This window comes from Larimichthys crocea, chromosome XXII (assembly GCF_000972845.2).
Source record: "Larimichthys crocea isolate SSNF chromosome XXII, L_crocea_2.0, whole genome shotgun sequence".
Lineage (NCBI taxonomy): Eukaryota > Metazoa > Chordata > Actinopteri > Sciaenidae > Larimichthys > Larimichthys crocea.
Genome location: NC_040032.1, coordinates 19,056,679 through 19,080,438, shown reverse-complemented (window position 1 = coordinate 19,080,438; position 23,760 = coordinate 19,056,679). Strand labels below are relative to the sequence as shown.

The 23,760-nt window shown below is 38.5% G+C and overlaps 1 protein-coding gene across 14 annotated transcripts in view; it reads left to right on the top strand.

Moving 5' to 3' along the window:
• ncam1a (neural cell adhesion molecule 1a) overlaps positions 1-23,760 on the top strand; it is a 236,215-nt gene that overhangs the window by 142,754 nt on the left and 69,701 nt on the right. For all 14 annotated transcript variants that reach the window (XM_027273401.1, XM_019257717.2, XM_019257716.2 and 11 more), the window contains exons 2-4: positions 18,126-18,200; positions 19,821-20,045; positions 20,685-20,828. In XM_027273401.1, the coding sequence (XP_027129202.1) occupies positions 18,126-18,200; positions 19,821-20,045; positions 20,685-20,828 (444 nt within the window). The remainder of the gene's footprint in view (positions 1-18,125; positions 18,201-19,820; positions 20,046-20,684; positions 20,829-23,760) is intronic.

Sequence of the window (23,760 nt, the reverse complement as noted above, 5' to 3'; positions counted from 1 at the left end):
AATGAATGTACAAATGATGGAGGCCATTTACATGTTTGCAAAAATGTATTTGCATTTTGTGTGAAAGGAATAAGGGATTATACAGTGTTGTAGCATTGTGCGTCTTAATTATGTGGGGTGTTTGTCACGGTTCCCTGAATGTGAATAGTTTAGGTTTAGTCGGTCATTTAAGGACAGCTTGAAAGCAACAATGAAAAACTTAAATCAGTAAAAAAAAAATATTCAGGTGTAACATAAAGTTAATTGTCCAGCTAGGAAATTTTCCAACATATGGATATGTTAATGGGAATTGCATGAATTAATTGCATTAGAAAAAAGTATGTATATGATATGATGTGTGTTCAGGCTTGACTTATTACTGGCATAATGTGATTTTTGCCACATCAGTTTGGTAGTTGGTGTTAAAACTCTATACAGTTATTCTTTAAAATAGAATTGATTGTTGCTCCAATATCACTGTTTTTCAGCAGTGAGAAAACTCTAAAATTAACCCAGACACATCTCCTTATACGATTTCTTTTTCTACTTAATAACTCATTTCTAGATTGTTACTGAATCAGTATGCAGGAGCAGACACTCTCGACTGTCTCACATGGAGTTATGCTGTTGTCTTTGATTGAGATTACAGATGCGCTGTGGGAGCTCAGCCGAAGTTGAGAGCTGGATTAAGGTCCCCTTATTACAACTGAAGGATATCCAAGTTACAGCTGTGTGTAAGTGATAGACAGTGTCTCAGTTGCGAGAACAGGTCGCCTTTCAGGGGATCAGCATCATCACTCTGCCTTCTGATAGACAGCCAAGGGTTCAGGAAAGGTTACAAGAAAGTTCTGTAGCCGACTCTTGGATATACCCTAGTGATGTGTGTGAACATTTACAGATGAATTTCCTTTTGTTTGTGGAAGAGCTGTCAGCTGAAGCTTCCATCACAGCAAGCAACATATGGTCAAATGGAAAGGCTCAAGAGGAATACATTAGCAAGCTACTCTCAATTATGTAAAGGAGGTTTATTCTATCTCAAGCAGGCAGTGTGGAATCCCCATCAATTATAAATCCTGAACCACATCCCAGTGGTTATGGTTTCTTTTTCTTAATATCTACTCTGGCTCCTTATTATATCATCCACTGGTATGTGAATAAGAGTTTCTTTGGTATGCATTTACATCTGTGTGGAGATGATTGCAGAGAGAAGGAAGTGTCTCTGGTCCTATGAGGGATGGTGTGAGGAATAAGCACAGAACTGGCCAGAGGCTGTAAAGCGATTGCAAAAGATTCAATTGGATTTAAGGTTAGTCTCTGTTCACGGAATCTGCCATATCCAATCCTCACTACAGGCTCAGTTTGATTCAGTGGGCTATATAGGTTGAGAGGCCTGTGCCTTGGATACATGCCACAACTTATCCTCCCTCCTCCACCACAGGTTATACCACTCCATACACACACATGCAAGTAACCGCCAGTTTGGTTTAAAAGTGCTATGTTTAGCATATTTAAACTCCCATATATCACTGTCAAATTAATTGCAATACCTCCGTATAATTACCCATAACAAATGAGAACATAGCTACGACTATTTCTCACACCAGGGGTATTGTTATTGCTAGTGTTTCTCTAAATTAAGATCACTTCCTATGAACCACATTGCTCCATGTTGCAAGGAAAATATTGCTTCTTGTTCTCCTCCTCCTACAGAGTCTTGCTCTGGGCGTGTTTGTTTTAAAGATTAGGAAGAGGAGTTAACAGCTGAAATAGCTTATCTGCATTTTAATTAGGAAAGAGGAAATATGATTGATTGAACAACAGGCTGTTTCTCATTGTTTTGTGCTCCTAAGGACACACTCTTTCTGTCTTATTTTGTTCTTCCTTTGTTTAATTAGTTTTATGGTAGCGGTCACTAGGAGCAACCTGTAGAGCTTTGCAGGAAGTTCTTGATCCTGCTTACAAAGATCTGATTGGACGATTTTTTTTTCTCCAAAAGCAGTCAATGAGCACAATATTGGATCTGTTTGAAATGCTGATTGAATCCGAGAAGGAAGCTGTGCTTGGCCATTACAATTTGTAAAAATCTGTGGGGTTCTGTGCAATAGGAAATGTCCAGATCTTAGTCGTTAGCAATGAAAAACAAGCACGTACATAGCAACTTTACAACTTTTTTTTTTCTTCTCTGAGACTATCTGGCCCTGTTTCTCTCACCTTTACACCACACGCCACCATTAATACTGACCTCATCATCACCCAACTCAAATGTCTCTCGTCCTGCATGGCCCATTATCAGGCTGCAAAAATAGAGAATTAAAAAGGAAGTCATCGACTGAAAAGGGCAGACTCTAGTAACAGAAGGCCATCCACTTCATGAATGTGTTAGACTAATAATGGGGAAATCTCTAACAGAGGTCAGGTCAGCTCCCCCTTTCTGAAAAATGAGACCAACCGGATTCATTCTTCCCCCTTCCACGTCCATGATTTGTGGCATATACGGTCTTTCTCCGGCAGACAGAATTATTTGGTCACTGTACCGTGTTAACTAAGCTTCATTGGGTTCAGCTGTTTGACTGGATCAGCTTTTCTTGGATTAAAGTTTCTCTTACAAGCTGAAGTCTTCGGATTCTCCAAATTGTGGTCAGGACAGATCCACTTGAATGGGTTTCACCATATCTGGTTTGAAGATTGCTTTTTAGAAACTGAACCAAGATTTGTACATTATCTTTACACTTCTTGTGCAAAGTGTGACATGTACCTGGAGAATAGTATTTTGGAAGCATAGATGTCATAACCATTCGACCCTGGAGCCAAGGGGCTCTCAGAGGTGCCTGGAGAGGAAGATTTGACTGACTCCATTTCAGCAAGTTTATCTAACCCACTTGCTGCCAAAAATGCCTCTCGGGTCATTTAGCCACTGTCAACAATTCAGATGAGGCTGCTGGCCCATGAAGGATAACAGAATGGCACCCCATCATACACTCAGCGTGCTAGGAAAGCTTTTAGTCAAAAAAGCTTTGTGTGTTCTCTTATGCTCATATAGAGGACACTAAGGTTAACATATAGAATGGTAAGCTATTAAGCTTCTAGTAACCCAGTAAGAGACACCCACGTCTGCACTTCCTTTCAGGTTTAAGGAGCTTTTTAGATATGTTTCTTTGAGCTCATTGTTGTGCAGAGCTAAAAGCAGAGTGAATATTGGACCTACATTTCTCAGGTAGACAGAAACCATACTAAAATCTGCTCCATATAGGCATTTTTAGTGCTTTTGTGGAATTATTCTGACCTCATGGCAAAGAAATCGATGATTGCCGCTTTAAGGGATTCATAGCAATGTAATAAAAAACAAATGTCAGATCCATAATATTGACTGGTCTTTTGGGTTATAAGCCTAAATCTGGATTATCAACTGTGCAAAGAGACCAACTGTCCTGCAGCCCCTGGCCCTCAGGGTTTTCAAGTCTACGGTGTCAGAAGTGTGATTCTTTCATTGATTGCAAATGTGTTTGGAAATGCAGTATGAACAGCTGAAGCACAAGATCACTTAACATTATGGGCTTGTGATGACACCTGCTTTATTGGAAAAAAACTGAAAATTGGTGATTACAAATTGAAGATCAATCTGTCAGTTGTAGCAATTAATACATTAATATTGCATTCAAGGCATCAGTGGTAGATAAAGGGTGCACCCCAAGCTTTTGATCTTTATCACAAGTGTATGCATTGTTATGTATCTTCATGTTATTCAATGTAGGCCCTTGAACTCTAAGTAATGAAACCAGCTGACAGAATAGCTGATCATCAGCCAGCGTAGTCTTTCGTAATAATTTTGCATTGGTTTGATTTAGGTTTCGCCACTAGTGCAAACAGCATATCTACTGTGTAGTAAGTTCCTGATTCAAAAATGATAGAATATGATCAGAAAGGATGAAATCTCTGTTGCACATTTGATTGTGTTTCCTCTGAAGTGTGGAAATATCTCTGCAAAAAGGAGCAAGACTTTAATGTATTTTAAATTATCTAAACTGACTGCTGCTGTGCTTGGTATATTAGTTCCTTTGACATTAGTATGCCTGGGAGTATTCTGTAGCTCTGCAGTGATTATCAGCTTGGTAAGATGCAGGGCCACCTTAGGGTCAAACAAAGAAAGGGAATGGGGGCAGCGGTTTGGCCCTCTTGCCCTCATTAGTTAATTAGGGTGCAGACCAGCAATTTCACTCACAATGGCCTTTGAGCATGCAGAGAGAACACATGAAAGATACTGGACTTATGCTAGAACCAAAACAAATTTGAGTGGGAAAGAGACATAAAAAGTGACTCTCAATCATTGCCTCATTATACGTTTAACTAATGATTGAATTTGACATACAAACTTGAGTTTGATTCTTGGCTTCTTGTATTAGTTTTGTGCAAAAGAAAAATCCAAGCAAAACTCATTGGTTGGCTAATGTTGGTCATTTTGGTCCTTGCCCCCAAAGGCTAAATCGTCATCTGATGATAGTCAATGTTTTACAAGTTTTGAATTTTAGAAAGTTTAGAGCATACATGCATCCTGCTCCAGCTGCTGATATTCAATTATGACTTGAGTTTCAGCCCTCAAATAATGTGGCTGTGCTCCACTTGCGTTTGTTTGTTAGATTTATGTATTTTTTATTTTCAAATAGAACTTGTAAAAAAGACCTGCATTACTGTTACGCAGGCAACAGTTGCCAGCTGTATTTTTTATTTTATTTTTTTTTTGGTAAGGGTCTCTGCTCAACAATTGAGAGCCAACACTTTGCTTCAAATGCATTAAAGCTTACAACCACGACTGAAGTATCTTAAAAGCCATTAGTTGTACCTGATGCAGAGAAGTAAGTGCTGAAGGTGGAAGGGACAAAAAGCACTCTACTTCATGCCTAAGTTTTTCATCTTTGGAAGAAGGATTTCTTTTTTATAGTTTGAAAGAAGACAGCGAGTTGCCAGCTATCACCACAGCAGAGTTTAGTTTTATCCCTGGCATAGCTGATCCTATGAGTTATTTTAGCAAATGTTAGAGTCAGCACAGACCAGAATAGTCTGGCTGGCCCACACTCATCCAAACGGACTTCCTGTATGTGCATCTCTTTGGATATATTTTTTATAGTTTGAGGTAAATAACAGTAATTATTAGCGAGGTTAATATTGATACATTCCAGCAGTTTTTTATTTGAATTTTTTTCTAATGCTAATCCGATTGTTGTTTTGGTTGAACAAATCTGTTTTAATTACTGTCCTCCCTTCATTTAAAACATATTACATTTTCTTTCTCCAAATTATAGCTTGGCCTCTGTTGTATTGGTATTAATTATAATGTACCAGGGGATTTGACCTTATGACAGAAAGACCCTGCAGGAAGTTAATTGGTAGGAGCTGAAGCATATTCAGGTCCGACCCGATTAAAATGACTTGGAAATACTTTTCATGATCTGCTTCAGAACTCCAATGCTTATGATTTGTGAAAGAGAAGACAACAAATTAAAGCCCTGCAGAGCCAACTTTTGAACAGTATCAGTTTGTATATCATTGCTTGGTAGTTATGTACCAGTCTGGTAAATCACACAGGTTACAACAAAGTATAAATATTTTTATTATTCAGTTTTTTTGCACCACTAGCTACACAGTTCTATAATACTGTCATGCATAATAATGTAAAATAATAATGTCATGTTATTCTGTCTATTTCCAACATTTTGAATAAGAGCCAGATACTCGACAAAAAGGAGCCAGATTTTTTCTGGATATTCATGGTTCCCAACCCATCTTTTCCTCTAGCACCAACATCAGATCATAATTTCCACCCAACCAACAATTTGTTCCATGAGATGGTATAATAAAGGTAGAATAACCATGAGATTTCATGTGGTTATTTATGGTTCAGAGAAGATGAATCCTCATGAAATTTGTGATTGGAGATCTTTTTCGCTATAGTGGCATGTCAAAGTGTTCACTTATACCTTATGCACAAGAGACGTAAAATTACATTTACCCTGAAATTTAATGAGAACATTTATGTCCATCACACAATGTCTCCTGATGGACTAGGCAGAGTGCCGTGGAATTTCCCAAGCACAGCTTTGTCCCTCAGCTGCAGCTCCTGTGGGCAGCTAGCAGAGTTTTTGATCTTGGCCTTGTTTTTTCAGAATGTTCAGTCATTACGCCCTTTACCCTGACTCGTTTTACATGCAGCCAGATTTCATGCTGTAGCTGTTTTTTTGACCCTTCTGCTGCCCTTTTCAGCCTTTTAGCCTTTTGTATAGCATTCTCTCCACGTTTAGTAATTAGGTGCTGTCAGAATCAGGGCCCTCAAATTAGAAGTAAAAAGGGACCTTTCACTGTTTGGCCTCTGTTTAATAACCAAACATTAATAATGACAGGGGAGGAGTAGCAGCTATTGGGAATGTATCAGGGAGTTGTTTATTTTGAGGTGATGGGGTGACACATTTTTGATCAATAGAGGCAGACAAATGTGAGGCTGTACGAATCAGCCATGTCTCAAACTTTTCACATTGCAAGTTCCTCGAAATAAGCATTTAAATTGCTTAATTTCTGCAGCACACATTTGTGTTTCACTCCTTTCCACTTATAATGCACTTGGCTGACAACTGAAGTGGTGGCGGGTTGGGGGGGGGAATGATGGCAACAACCGTAATCCTGACAAAGCTGTGTTGGTGAATGACTGAAAGATGTGAAGAGAAGGAGCTTAGTAGCTGACGTGTCTATGTCAATTTGATTAAGGCCTGACACCCACACACAGCACATGGAAACGGCTGCTTAGTGCTTTGTGCAGTCTCTCGAAGTACAGCAGGTTAATGATAAATGGTGGAGACAGTTTGGAATGTGCTTCTGAAAGGCTAATTTTTGCTGCTGTGAAACACAAATTGGAAACATAATGCTAAAAGCTAGGAGGTTCTGTGTAGCAGATGTTATGTATATTCAATGTTCACTTTCTAATTCAATCTTGCTTTCAAGTGCAGATTACCATGTAAAATGACTACAGGCAATATACGAGTATTGATGTTACTATTCAAGCACTATGACCATATATCTAAATCTCATGTACTCTATGACCGATTATGGTGGCGCAGTGATAAATATTCCTATGCTATAGGGGATGCTTCATTCGGCTAATCGACACATCGTAAATATTTGAATTGTTTCCACAGACATAGTTGACTTCAGCTGAATGATGTTGGGATAGAACTTTCTATTCTGTATATGTAGACAGAAATACTATTTTGGCAGCAATTGTTTAACAGGGTGTACTAAATCAAACCTCCTGTATCAAATGGTTCAGGAATACCCTTACTGTTACACCCCTAGTTATTACAGTAGCACTAATATTCCAACAACCCCAATTCCAAAACAGTTGCAACACGGAATGTAAATGAAAACAGAATCCAATGACTTGCAAAGCTTTCTGACCTACATTCAATTGAATACTGTGCAAAAGCAAGACATTTGATATTCTCATTCTGAATTTGATGCAACACGTTTACAAAAAAAACTCGCAACAATGTAAAAACAACATTTATCAACGCACAATTGCAAGAAATTTAAATATTAAAATATTCAGAGAATTGGGAGAAATCTCTGCACATAAGGGACAAGACCTAAAATCAGCATTGAATGTCTGTGACCTTCGACCCTTCAGGCAGCACTGCATTAAAACCCAGCATTATATTATAAAGGATTCAGAAGGTCATTGTCAGTGTAAACGCTGTTGTCATTGCATCTACAAATGCAAGAGAAAGCCAGCAACAACAACAACATTCAGAAATGTCTGCAAGTTGGTGGTGCATAAGTCTATATAATATTAGCTGCTGCACAAATTGATGTTTTTGCATTGCATTTAAACGTCTAGGATAATCTATATTTAAGATTTAATAGCATTTGACACCAACTTTCAATCATTTTATGCTACAATGGAGAGCAGATTCAAACTCCATGTATGGAGACACGGTCGCAGCAACTACACAGGCAAGTTCACTGAAGTCAAGGATGAAGATGAGGGAGTGAGATAGCAAGTGCACACAGGCGAGAGATATAGCTCATGACCGGTTCACGGTTTATAATAACACGGGGCAGTGTGGATATAGTCATTTCACAGAGGAGACAAGTGTATACAGTGAGATGTGTGGATACCAATGCACAGTATTAAAATAATACTGTCAAACCTCCAGATTTTGGAGCAAACTCTTGTTACCAGAATACTTTTATGATCAAGAGCAAATCACACAACCTATTGTACAAGTGACCTTGTGTATAATGGCCATGATTACAGTTATGTTATACATGCTGGTTAAACTCTCTTAGCCTGTCCAACAGGGAGATCAGTGCCCAAACATCTTTGGTTACGTCCCCCGTAAGCTCTGAACTCCCTAAATGTTTTTCTTGCCACAAATATTAGTGCATTATATGTTTAAATCCCTGTGAAAAGGGGAATACAATATACTGATTTTAGTGTGTGCTGCACCCCTACTACCCTTCACTGACTTCTACCATTACCAATGCAGCTCAAACTGAATGTGATATATGGATACAAACAGGTGACAAATAAAGGGATACAACCTGAATAAATACGTAAATAAATATAACAAACAGATGCCTCCATACAGGTGTTCCACATGATGAAAGAACGCAACATCCCATCAGGCTCCGTGACATAACATTGTAGAGCTTAACCGCGCATTTAGATCAAGAGGAAAAGATCTAAGTGACTTTGAAAAAATGGGTTCAATATTTAGGCACAGGTGGCAGAATGCTTCAGGCACAAAGAGAAAAAAAAGAGATGTCATTCCCCATATGAAGTGGGTGAGTGCATTTGCAGCATTCACAAAGAGAATGGTACCTAAATGCTTGAGTCCTATAATGGAAGGGTATGCTGTGGGGCGCATTTTCCTGGTATGCTTTTGTTCCACTTGTCCCCTTTCAAGGGAAAGGTTGTAACCGGTAGGTTCTCTTCCAGGAAGAAAATATCCTCTTCCCAGCAGCATGAGGGCTCACCAAATAGTTTAATGAGAATGACGATATGAATTGTACTGTATGTTATGGCCTCCACCCAGCTGAGCACCTATGGAAGATTTCGGAAGGGTGTGTTAGGCAGAACTCCCCACCACCACCATAAAAAATGCTTTTGCTTGGAACAGTGTGAGGTATTTCTCTGCCTTGACTGGCAGGTCAGAGAAATGGTTTAAAAAGAAGCTGCCTAGTCTATAGGGAACTGGTACCAAGAAGGCGTGATGGGAGTGATGTGTCGGTATTTATGCAGTGTTGTAAAAGATGTACTGGAGGTTTTCGGAATGCCTGCCAGAAATCCTTTTTGAAGTTTATGGAGAAGCTTCTTCATGTCTGCAGGGGTTAGATAAGGGTTGGATAGAGAGCTTGGGGTCTGTGAAGCCTACAGAGACTTTCTACTGTATGTTATATGAGGCAATACAAGTTGATTTGACTTGACTGACATAGCTTTGAGATGGGAGAAGAAGGATTTGCAGAGGGGCTTCGTGTGTTCAGGTGAGGTCTTCTGTATCGTATCTCTGCTCTATGGCATTAGCTTCACCAATGCTAAGGCTGACTTCAGCTCAGAGCACAGTTTGTTTGTAATTTCCCCTAGAACAAATCACACAAAATTGTTTGCAACAGTGTTTGACCCATTTAAATTGGAAAAGGACTTGCATACATGCTGCTTTGTGATTAAATGACAGACCCGTCTAAAAAACTCATAACCCAGACCTAAAGATTAGAATACATTTGTACATGTCTACAGGTCTTTTTTTTTCTTGCATTATTGAGAAGTCAGTCTCGATTCAGTCAGAAATTCAGATGTGTCTGACCTTAACTACAGGCTGTGCTTCAGTACCCCGTTGTTATAGCTCATATGAGGTGAATACTCACATTAGAATCCTATTAGATTCCCAAAATAGATCTTACTCAGCTTATTTCACCTGGTCCCAGAGATGAGTTTCTTTCACTGCTCTAATTCTGCTTGAGAGACAACCTAATACCTGGTCTTATTAAATCATCGTATCAAAACAAGAGTTCTCTAAGCAATCTTAAATTATGTAATTTAGAAATGCCACAAGTATGTCTGCTTTTGCATGAAATTGTAAGCTTACAGGTCTTAAGACAATTAAATATTTCTGCACCGCTTATCGTCCTTAAATATTGGGTTGCAAACATAATCTCTCTCCAGTATGTCAAAAGGAGTGTGCGGCAAAATGCCTGGAATTCTTATGACTCAGTTCAGTATGGTATACATAACCGCATGTTTGTGAGTTTTCAAATGGAGTCTATGGAGTATTTTTGAAATAATAATAAAGATGTTGTGTATTACTCATATGAAATAGAAGAGAGTTTTTCAAGGTTGTTTTATAATATATCAAGAAATTATTTTTCCATTACCCAAGGGGAATTAAGGAGGGACTTGTCACCAAGTTTTGTAAGAGATAGAAAAATAAGCCTATTTTGGGAAAATGGGTTTCCCATTGGAATTTTTTTAGAGGGTAACATTAGGTGGTCGGTGTGCTTGGATCCTTCTCAGGTCTTTGTCCTCATCTCTAACGTCTCATCCTTGTTTTTTCATGCCACAGGGATTTACAAGCATTCATAATGAACAATCAAATTAGCATAAACAACAGTAACAAAAAAAAAATGCTCTGAAGCAGAATAGTGCACCTACACCTCTCCTTGCTGTACAGTACATCATCAGTCTGTTGCTCTCGAAGCATATGTGCTGTATGGATCCCGGTGTGGCCCTACACTGTGCAGTCTGCCCCTGCATAGTGTGTGCTTGCTCCGACATGACTTGCATGTTAAGCACCAACAGCTGACTGTTGTAGCCTCCTTGTAATGGAGCCAGTCACCACCGGCTGCCAGGCCTCAATTAGGCATGCAAACCTCCTGATCCAAGACGGGAAAGAAGCTGCCTCAAACTTCAGGTTTTCCCCAGGAGATCCCACTTCTTCTTGTTTGTTCACTTCACAAACACGTGGCTAAAAGGAAATAATGATGACCATGTGGCATGTATGAATTTGTGCTGTTACATAACTGGAATTAAAGAACTCTGCGGTGTTCAAGATACTAAAAGCCTATTTACAGTAGCAGGCTTCAAAGTCGATAATTCTCTTGCTGGAGAATGGCCAGCACTGAGATCCTCACTCTGTCATTTTGGTCATTGTTATTAAAACCTCACAGGGATATTTGCTTCAAAGTGTAGAGGGATTATCAGTAAATCAATACACCATTTCTAATACTTCTTCTGAGCTCACCATGAGTAGCCTTGAATATGCTTTTCCATCTAACTTCTTCCATAACTTTGTCAAATTAAAAACTTGAATAATCAGTCTGCGGAGAAAGCTATTAAATAGGCAAACATAGGATTTGTGTGTGTGAGTGTCTATGTATGGGATGTATATGTGGGTAAAGAGGGTGTTAATTAAGGCTTTTAATTTTCTAGAGCTCTTATAAAAGAGCAAACCGTGTTTATTAGAGGATAAAACTAGTGTAATTTTTGATCCTATTGCCCTGATTTCTTATGAAAAGCAAGTTTAGACTTTTATTATGGTGAATAAAGGGGAAGAAAATCTATGAACTGGTTGCAGTTTCATAGTTTTTATGTATATTTTTATATATATATATCATTATTGAAAACTATATGGTGATTTTATTATTATACAATAGTTACAGTGAGGTTACTGCTCTGTCATTGTGTGTGTTGCTTTAAGATTTGGGAAAACTGCTGTGTCAGGGGATTTAGAGTCATAACCTTAACATTTCTAAAATCTCCACTATGGCCCTGCTCAGTACTCAGTGTACTGTATGTATATATATATGCACTGGTAAACACTGTGGGATACCGTCCTCCATGTGGATGCAGGCAAATAACTTTTGGTGTGTTGGGTTGCTGTGGCCTCTAATTGCCTGTATGGATGTTTTTTTTTTTCCGAAAGAAAGAACAGGTTGCACAAAGGTTTGAGGGTAGAAAGTGTCATCTTTGGTTGTACAGTCGTGCTCCCCTGAAACCTGGAAATACATTGGACATGCCACTGGAGGTCTACAGGGAGAGAAAGGCAGAATGGAGTGTTATTTATACAAACATTTTCAGAGCTAAGGCCGCTGTACAGACAGAAATATTCTCAGTGCATAACTGAAAGTATGGCAGAAACTATATAACCACCATTTTCCGCGGGTTTCCTCAGTTTGGCTATATTGAGCTACTGTATCCAAGTTAGTTAATATGGTTGTGTGTCAATAACACCCTGTCAAGGACATGTATACTGCTGTTCAATGTTACCTATACTTCATTGTCCTTAGTATATGCAGTGACTGGCTTGAGCATAGTATTGTGTCGTAGCTAACTTAAGCCCATTGCTCAAATTAACAGGCAGCAGTCTTCACATGTACAGATAATGTTTTACCACAATATTCCTACAGTTTGGGCTAAAATATGTCTTTTATCCAGTTTTGCTGCTTCAGTGGGCATTATTTAATCACACAAATGTTTTAACTTTAATAATTGTGAGTTTATTGTCTCTATCTGACAGACCCAGTCATGGGCTTAAGGCTAAAATGAGACAAACTTGTAACTAAGCTCACTTGTTTTAACCTTCAGTTTTACACATTTAATAAACATGGCCCTTGTGTGGTTTCATGTATCAGTACCAACTAGTTAGATAAAACATTGAAAAAATGGCTTAAAAAATGCCTTCCTAACTGTAATCAGTACTTTTGGTGGAAGTTTGTTTTGTCCAAGCTGAGTCTCAGGTCCTTATTTTTGTGACTCAAGCCAAGTCTCGTACACAGCTCCAATCTTTATTCTGAACACACTTCTCCTAAAGAACACAAATATTTGTTGCCACAGACCAGCATCGCTGTAGCAATAAGGATGTTGTGAATAGATCAGTGTTGTTGCCAGATATAATAGAAATGATAGCATGCAGCCATGCATATGACAACAAAGGGTATAATTCAGAAAAAAATATTCAGCACTCTTATGCTGAAGAAACAGGCAGGTGTTTGTTCCAAAGTCTAGATTTACAGATTTTCCTTTTCCCAAAAATTACCATCATCCTCATGTTAATGATGAAGATGCTGATCGGAGAGATAGTAGAAATGCTGTTTGTTAAAGAGCATGGTGCTGTGTCTATAGGTGTCTACAGTAAGCGGTGGAATGAAGAGTAAAGAAGGACTCCCAAGAGGTTTATGAGTCTTCAGAGAGGATTGAAATTGAGAGACAGGCTTACTGGATAAATATTAGATTGGTATCATGAGTCGACACATCAGGGCACAGATAGCTTCATCCTTTATCCAAGCTCTCTCGTCACGATGCCAGACACTTCTTTCTGTCCTTCCTTTTAATCTACACATCCTGCCCCCAAATCCCTTTTGCCTCTGGGCAAAGCTTAGTTTACCTTTGTATTCATGTAACTTAGGTCAGGTTTTTACTTAATTTCAGAGCTTTGATGAAAATTTTAAAGGATCGTGCTGGTGTCACTGAATGTTTTAGCATATTTAAAACAAATTGTATAATATACATGCATAATCCTAATGAAATTTTACATAATATGTATAATTTAATTACATTTTATGAAGCATCAACACAAGACCATCCAAATCCAACAAGTACGCAACTCTCAAACCAAAGAAATGTCACTGTAAATGCAGATACAACCAATACTTCAAAATGTCACTTCGTCTATTTGTATTTGAATCAAAATATCACTCCTTGAAAGTGTCCCTCCTCTCTTCACTTTCTTCAAATCAGGAGCAGCATCGCTGGCAGTCCAAGAGAATGAAATAAAATTCCACACGCTGCAGAGGGTACATTTCTGTTTTCAAGTCTTCACAGTGGGGTGTCGCCCAGATCATTGCAAACATGACCTTGCCTTGTACTTAGTAGTTGGGCATAGCGATGTCACCAAGTACCCTTATTCTCTGCACTTTGGAACTACATATAAAGCTTTTAGATATGCTTTTTTAAGCCTGTATTTAGTAACGTTTTGATATATTGGCACCATTAAAACTTTGCCAAATTAGCTACAAGCAATTCCCATTTACGATGATGTACAACAATTTAACAATAGAAGATTCTGTTCTGAAGTTATCAGGGATGTCTTTCATATGATTTTAATTGATTAATTGATTTTTATTTCCAGTGGACGAAGCAGATATGAAAAGTGTTTTTTTTTTGTTTTTTTTTTGGGGGGGGTTAGTCAAGTTGAATTTTAAAATCTGTGTATCATGTTCAGATTTGACAGAGCTATAACTCCAAGTATGTAGTATTTTGAATTGCCTTGATTGCCTTTCACTTCACACAATAACGTTGCCTCCCATGACATCTCCCCAATCTGCAAAATCACAGTGCCTCCCTTTCAAGAAGCAGCCCTTCAAAATGGACCCTTTCTTTTTGATATAAAATATCTTTTCAATTTTTATGCATTTGAAAAAAAAGACAGAATGTGTCATTCCCATAATTTTTTATAACAGAGAATAATGCTGTTATGTCAGTCATTGTATTTTCATGTTATAGAGGTTACGTATGTAGCGATTGTTTCACACTCTTGTTCTCTTGTTTTTTATCACACGTTCTTTTCATGTATGTGTTAATGAATGGGTCACACCTTACATCACTCCCCTCATGTGAATTGTTTTACCTGTATGCTGTTGACTGTTTTGTTTTATTATTACACTGAGCTCAAGCTCTGCAATATACAACTCCTATCTGGCAATTTTGGTTTTGAGATGGTTGTGATTTTGATGGGACTTCTCATTGTACACATTGGTAAAATAAGTAAAGGATAATGACTCGCTGTCATTTATTTAGTGTATATGGTTAAAAATGACCATGATGAAAGTCTATATGATTGAAGTTGTGAAAAGGTGTCTATTGTGTAGTTGTTAACCATCCAACACAAATTAAACTTAGATGAATTTGGCCATCGGTACATCATTACCTGGAATCGTATCTAAAGAAGAGAGAATGTTATTTAAACAGGAATGGAATGAGCGGAAAGGTAACTGGTCTAAGCAGATGTCAGATAAAGAACAAGGATTTTTTTTGGTTTGTTTTGCATTTGTTTGCATTTTAACTGAAATCTTAAATCTAAAATTTCCCACTATTTCTTTTACTTATTACTCACAATAACCTCTCAGCAGATACACTGTTGCTTAATTCAAAACTAACTTCCTTCTGAAAACACTGCACAAGTGGCCATTTAGAGACATACACTGAGAAAATGGGTCTGGGAATAGCTATCTTTCCCACACCGTATGAACTTCTCTTTGTTGTCTTTAGTGTTGCAGATATGATCAGTTGATTTTTGGCCAGTTGTCTTAGTCTTAGGAGGCATAGCTAGGGTGTGCAGCATGGTATCTGTGATCTTACTAGATGAGGGAAGGAAATGGATATGTTATTTTCTTTATATCTACCTTCAGCTTGTGAAAGCAAACAGCAGTGGTTTTCCATGCCTCTGGAGCTCTAGAACCTGCATGCTAGCTTCGAACAAAGGCCAGGTCATTTAATTGGTAGAGGTAGTGTTTTACAGCAAATCAATATTTGTATGACTTCTTGAATAAACCATAAGGGAGATATTATTCTCACCCTGAATGCTTTAATGGAATGTGAAAATGAAGTTTGGGACTGTCCTTGACCAGCCTTTTGTTTACCCTTTTAAATGTAAGTTTATTTTATTTGCCATGGACATAGCATGTCTTTATAATGCAATACCAAACCTGCTTCCTTCATACTTATGTCTGTTTATCCACCTAAAAGAACACTGAAAGTTACTGTCTCCATTCTGAGTCTTATTCGCACAATGACTCTTGCTATCGGTCTCAAAATCCATCTTGAAATGGGGAACAGGGCTTGTAGTTATACTGCTCCTGTTGCTCTGACTCTGTTGCAAAATGATTTGATTCTGGTGGACCTATAGTCACCTTAGGTGTTTTCAAAAACATACTGGAGGCACTGGAGGAAGGGACATCCGTTTGTTTGGACACGATGACCTGACTTTGTACCTCATGCTGTAATCTGATATCTTGTTCTCTGGACCTGTTATATGTCATATCTGGTGTTAAACCACGACAAAATATCTTAGATCACTTGCTCTGGAACAAAGTGATGCTTGCATGGTTATGTGTTTTGTGTGAACATACAGAATTCAACTTTATCTCCGCAAGGGGATCAAATCATCTCTCCTGACACTGCGATATCTTCTTAACAAGCTTCACATTTGCTTGACTTAAACATAACGGAACATGGAGACACTCCACATAAACGCTTCTAAATACAAAAGCCTATTGTGTACATCTACGTTCTGAATACTGTACACAGTGTGCTTCATGGCATAATGATGATGGCTCTTCACATTATTGAGTGCATAGGGGTTTCTTCTTGTGTTTTTATTGTGTTTTTTACTAAAGCCATGAGATTGTCACATTATGAAATACCAACCTCTTATTGTGCTGTGACGGTAGTTGACTACCTGTCTTTGAATGGCGGGTCCTTGGAAACTATTCCCCTGAATCTCCTGGTGAGAATTGGGCTGAGACTGACTCACTCATTTGTGTGAAGTGGCGACATGCTGAAGGCTCAGCGGGATTTCTCTGTCGAGCTCCGGATCACGATTCAGTAGTGTTTCTGCTTCACAGTCTGTGCTTCACTCCAATGCTGCACATCAGCGAATATAGGAGTCTTAAATTAAACCATGTTTAAAAAAAATCACATCTCCTGTCACTCTCGGCGCACACGTGCAAGCGATGAATTTCCTGATTAGGCTTTTGAAAATTATTACACATTTTAACACTTTTCATTGAATATGCACGAGTTTTAATTTTAGTTTGTTAGCATGCAGGAAGGAACAAACACCAGGTGTTTCTCTGCACTCTTCTAAATCTCATCTGTGTCACTGTAGCTTTCACTGATGCTGAGAGATGAAGTGCATTACAGTCTCAGGAAAAGGATATTCTTTGATTTACTGAATTATGCCTTCTAAATCATCTGCCGGGAAAACGAGTGTGAGAGCCCCCTGGAATAACTCAGTCGGGTGGCTTATATAAAGACTCGGTGAAATGAGGTGTAAATACTTACTGAATATACTTTATATTGCTGCTGAGGACAGATGATCATTTTACCCCAACAAATCACATCCAAACTACCTAATTTCTTTTCTTTTTTTTGTCTTGAGAACTTAATTATTGTTGATACTTGTTGTCTTCCATACTGTTGCTATGTTCTATCTCTAGACTGTGCCCTTTTCGTTTCATATGACTTTAATGCTATCGTGAGGTGCCTATAGCATACGCGACTTTTCCAAGTGTCAGACAGTTGATTGCCACACAGTCACAGGTACAAGACTCATCAAGAGCTTACACCTTGGAAGTGTTGGCAGCAAAAGTTATAGCTTTTTATCCGTTAATAACGGCCTTGGACTGCCATCATCCATCATCTCTGGTTTATTTTCTTTTCACTGGCACTGCAAGCACAACTTTTACTATTGACAAGTTATTGATTCAAGATGAAATATGTAGAATACTCAAACAGAGATAAAGGTAAAGTTTATTTATTTTTTTACACACATAAATTACAAAAAATTCCAGCCTTGCAACATAGCCTTGCACAGCAGCTCACAGTCTGTCTAAATAAAAAATGAAAAATATGTATTGTCGTGTATTTAGTTTCTCTGTTTCTTAACACCATTTTCTAGACAGGTATGGATTTAGTATCACCAACTATGAGGACAGGGAGGGCTGAACATGATGCAGTTATCTACAGGCATTACAGTTGATGATGTACACAGTCACACTCTTATTTGTACAATTAGCATTGCTTTCTGTGTACAATATATCCTCAAAAAGCGAACCTGCTAATAGACCTGGCAGTTCAACAAGCTTCTGATATAAAATCTTGACTCATAACCCATCTGCACATAGAGGTGTTGCACTCTAGTGAGCATGAAAATTTCATCCCAGAGTTTCATTCATAGAGCGTATGCCTGAAAAATGGTTGTTCTTTTGAGCAGGGAAAACAATTTGATTTTGAGCCCCGCTTTTTTCCGTGTGCTTTGCCCCTGTGTCACCATCCCTCTCACTTGAGACTAATGTATCTTTTGTTTTATCTTCTTTTCTCTACCCAGCTGCCATCCAGGTGCAAATCACTCCAATGGTAGGAGAGATCAGCGTGGGAGAATCCAAATTTTTCCTCTGCGAAGGTAAGAGTGATGTCGAACATGCCTCATTTAGCACAGCTCAATGCAAATGTCACCTTATGTTACAAATTGGCAGTATTAATTGAGATCATTTGATAAAAGCGATACAAGTCAGTGTACTTGTGAGTACACGCTCATTAGAAGTTTGGCATCAAAGAAATTCAAGACAAAAGACGAGACAGGGCTAAAAAAAGAGCAGTTTATTCTGAGGAGGCAGTGCGGAGTTGAGATCAGAGTCAGGAAAGGAAGGGGGCTTAGACGAGGTGTGAGAGAGGTGCAGTACGAAGAGATAATGAGAGAGAGGTCCTAGACTTTCTTTGTTTTCAGTGTTGAATATGTGGAGTTGTCAGCTTGTCTGAAACACAGATGGTATTTGCATGAGGTGGGTCAGCTGTCTGACATTATACATTGATACAAATGTACAGATGGTAAATGATCACACCATCAAACCAGTCTTTATTGATTGCCAAACACAATAATGGTGATTGGACGTTTGCTTTTATTGCTCAAAACGGTATATAAGAGCTATTAACAGCAGGGTGTGTGGATTATTCAGAGTAAATCCGTGTGCAGATTACATGCATTGCCATAGTTAGCTTGTTTCTACTCTGAGATGGAAATCCTTGAGTCAACACAGAGTCTGTGCCCGTTTCCATGTCCCCTGTCTCTGGAAAGCCATGCAGCTGTTCCTTATTATAAATATACTATATATATATATATACATATATATCAAGCAAAGTTTCTTTCACCTCCTTCTGTACTTTGGATCAAGGCAGAAATCTCGAAGGTAGACATATCATAGGTAAGGCCAGTGCAACTATGACTGTGCTTAGCTCGCTACCACTAGAGGTAAGTCAAAAAAGATCTTTTCTGTAGTTTGGTTGAACTGACAACTCAAAAAGGTCATTACACTGAAGCGGTAACCAGTTGACTCCCTCTACTGACCTGTTGTTACACTGCAACTTGCAAAAAACCAGTGAGAACGAAGCCAAATCTCAATATGTGTGCGTGCGTGTGGAATATGAAGCCTTGACATTTATATTATTTCAATTTTACTAAGTGATTTTTCTTTGTTGCCCCATGAAGGAACGTGACTTTAACTTTAATTTCACTCTTGAAAAGGAAAAATGCATTCAAGGCCCTTTGTATTCATGAAGACATGAGATGGCATTAATAATATTAATGTGTCAGCTTTTTTTTTTTTGTATAAAAAAAAATTCATTAAGCTGGATAGATTTTTTTTATTTAACAATAATGTTTCAAAGCTATCAGCACACAAAGAATTATTGATTTATGTGTAAATGCCAGCTTTTCTTTTTTTACTTGTAGAGTATTTGTGTTTCATCTTTCATCTCAGTTTGCTTCCAGTATATCATGCAAATACTGTATAGTAAGAATAAGAGTCTTGAGTAAACATTTTAAAGTAGTTACACATCCATGATATAATACAAGAAGGACCTAACTCAACAGAAACACATCAATCGAATATGAGCAAAGACTAGACAACAGAACAAACACCGACACAAACACTGACCTGTATGTATTTTTCATTTCTATGGCAGTGGCAGAGGTTATCAAAGAATTCTTGCTTTCTTGCCTCATTCTTCTTTTTCCTTTTTTCAGTGGTGGGAGATGCTAAAGACATAGACTGGTATGCCCCTAGTGGTGAGAAGATCCTTCCCAGCAGGCAAGACATTTTTGTGAGCCGCAACGATGAAACCACGTCGACCCTCACCATATACCACGCCACTGTGGACAGTGCCGGTATCTACAAGTGTGTGGCAAAGAACGGTGACAAGGAGGCCGGTGATAAGGAGGCAGAGGCAACAGTCAATGTGAAGATCTTCCGTAAGTCTTTTTTTTTTCTTTTCTCCATAATCATACAAAAAAAAGAACCTTTGTTGAAGAGAATGCATGGAGCTGTATTTGTGTTGTGTTTATTCCAGGACTATAAAATATGTCCAGTAAGTCCTGCAATAGATTCATGAGTGCACATCACGTGCACAATGTTTGTATTATTACAAGTGAGGATTTTACTCTAGTTGGAAGGTAAACAATTGGCAAAAAAAAAGCAATTGTGTTACAAAGTAATCCACCAGGATTGTGGGCTTGCACAAGTTTGACTGGCAAGCCTGCTGAATGGCATCACTTTACATTGTGCCAAAAGTTGAGCCTGGATCACCTTCTTTTGATTGACAGCCCTTTTTTCCTGACCCCTCTGCAGTGGATCATCATGTCAATAGAGAGGTCCCTTAGAAATGACTGAGGGCAGACTGAACATGGACTAAGAGTCTCTAAACTGCCTTTCCCTTGACTACTTCCCATGATGTGATTATATGAAAAGCAGAAGCTCAACCATATGGTGGCTCATTACACTGCTAATCAGCTCTAAGACTTTTTTAAGCAGTGTAAATATGCCACATAAGAGTGTCAGTCTGAAAGATAAGATATTTATAAGCACTTATCACTTGTCTTGTCTTCCTACAGAAAAAATCACCTTCCAGAATGCTCCCAGCCCACAGGAATTCAATGAAGGCGATGATGCTGACATAGTCTGCGATGTGACCAGTTCACCACCACCCGCCATCTATTGGAAACATAAGGGCCAGAAGGTCCAGTTTGAAAAAGATGGTAAGCCAGTTCAAATGAAATTGTTCCAATGCTTGAGCTACTTTCTCACCTCCAGTCTGCCATCCCATCTTTTTCCCCTAACTCCCTGAGCAGTCACCTCACCTTCTTGCCAATGCTGTCTGCCAATTGCTTTCCAATCAATTTGCCACACTGTTTCTCATCTCCTTCTGCTCTTGCCCATCATCTATGGTCAAAACCATACATTTTCAGCGGGGAAGCTTAAGACCTCTTAGATGATGCATGGACATGGAAATTGTATTTTCAAGCCTGGCGAGAAGTGTTTATTGTCACTAGAAAATATGTCTGAGGGCGTTAAGTTCCCCAAATAGGGAAACTGCACAGGAGGCTGAATCTGAAAACGAAAATCACATTTATGTCTGAAGAAATGCAATATAGCTCTGCCAGGTTATGCAGGTAAGCTACAACCCAGCTCCCAGAGTAAAAACAGAAAGCAATGATTTGCAAATATTTTTTCTATAGTCAACTGAATACAGGACAAAGGCAAGACATTCAACGTTGGGATAGGGGCTACAATAGAATAGAAAAACTGTGAAAGGCTAAAAAAAAAAAAAAAACATGTTTAAAACATCTCAACAGATAATCAGGTTAATTGGTAATGGTGGATAGTATCATGATTGGTAGGAAAAGAGCAAGCAAAGGCTGAGTTGTTTACCATTAAGGATGGAGTGAGGTTTACAACTTTGTGAAAGAAATGCATGGGAAAAATCGTTCATACACAAGTCCAAGACATTTTGTGGGATTTCACCATCTACAATCCATATTATCATTCAAATATTCAGAGAATCCAGAGTAATCTCAACATGTAAACGGCAAGGCTGAAAGCCAACATTGCATGCCCTCTCTCTACTCTACCATTCAAAGAAAAAAGCCATATATCAACAACATCCTGAAATGCAGGGAACTTCTGTGGGCCCCATCTCATCTGACATGGAACAGTGTAAAGTGGTAAAGTGTGCTGTGGTCTGACGACATTTTAGTTTTTGAAAATCATGAATGTTGTGTGCTCTGGGCTAAATTTACATTGGACTCAACCCTTTTACAATTGTGGTTGTAGTCTAACAATATGAAGACGTCATTTTACTGTCATTGTCATGTAATATATTTTTTTTTACCTGATTCCCCAACTTATTTTTATTAATTTTTAATACCTGTAGAAGTAGAAATTAGGTGTCTTCACAGCACATAACACTGTAGAAGTATTTTTTGACAGCTGACAGATTTAGTCCTGTCCCCAATGTTGTAACTGCACAACACTCCACTGAAAATCTGTCTTTTGAATATATGAAATACTCCCTGCCTTTAGTCTTGAGAGGAGGTTTTGAAAAGTTTGTAGCTTGCTCCCTGGCAGAGGACAGAAGCTGTAATCAGCTTCGACTTGCAGTTGTTACCATGGATTCTTATGCTGAGGCTCAGTCACAGTGAAGACCAAAACAGAACAAAATAAAAACATCAAAAGGTCCACAGAAACTTCTCAAACCAACCCTGCATTATAAGCATTCTCTCCACCGTTGATCCCTACGTTCTAAACAATTGCTGATTTGCCAGTAAACACACTTTGGAGCGTGACACAGAACTAAGGCTTTTAGTTTTGTTGTAGAGAAACTATACAAATAAACACTGTAGAAGGGAATTTTCCCGCTGAAGTGGATTGAGAAGCTTCTATGGATTTTCTTTTAAATATTGTGTTGTTGTGACTCCAGGTACAAACCATTGTAACTGCTGTGAATACAAACTGACTGCAGCTGCTGTCCTCTATGTATGAACAAGTCACAAAGTTTGCCAATAGCATGATGAGTGGATATCATGTTCGGGTTTTTGTGAATGTGTTCATCTGGGAACTTTAAGCAGCAGTGAGCATTGACAACATTTGTCCAGAGCAGCTTTACCTCACAGAGTTCAACTAAAACTTTAAATATGCTGTGTGGAGACTTGAATTTTGTTGCACACTTGAACTGGGCCTATTTTAACCTCACAGTAACCCCTCCTTTAGTGACCGCTGGAGAGCTTGTAGTCACCACAGTGTTGTGCTAAGCCCGCCTTTATTCTTGGAGTCTGGTCAAGGAATGTGTTTTTCACTGGAAAAACCACTAATTGCAACCGACACTGAAAACTGAAAACTGCTTATGTAATTTTCCTCCAAGCAGCAGTTGACCTAACCATATGCTACGCGTTGCATTGTTAAACCTGCCATCAGAACTTTACCACTGAATTGTGTCAATGCGACAATAGCTGAGTTAATGAAACGTAAAGCTTACTTTTATCTATTAAACTATCACGCTAAGCTCTCAAGAAAGGCCTGGCTTTAAATATTTTGACATTACCTTTACCTTACCTTTACCTCCTAACAAACAAAACTGTAGAAAAGTCATTCCAAATGTTTCAATAAAATGCACTGCTATTCCTGATTTGTCTACTGGACAAACAAAGGAGTAAAACATACATGTGACTAAATGTTTTGTGCCTTTGTAGATCCAAAGTCATCTGTAAATTCTAATGCCCGTCATGACAGCAGAGTGACTGAATGTGAAAAAACAGGCTGCTCATCATCAGTTTTGTAAATAAATGGTTCAGTAACTCTGAGCATTGCAGTTTTTCAAGGGGAAGTTTGAAGGTGTTAATTAATTGAAGATTATTATGTAATGGTTTTACTATTCTGCCCTCCTGGAGATCAAATTGGGCTGCACATGAACTAAAATAACTTTAACATGTATATGAAGCCTTTCAATGTTGTGGAGTTGAATCTAACTTAAGCTACTTTATATGTTTTGCATAATAAAAAGTATTCACTAGAAAATTTTGAATATATCTCCTGCTTGGTGTAAATCCTAGTAATCAGTGTATGTGCGGGAATACTGCGGTTTCCCAACCATTGGATGTGATAGTAGCATTCATCCAGAGTGCATGAAGCATA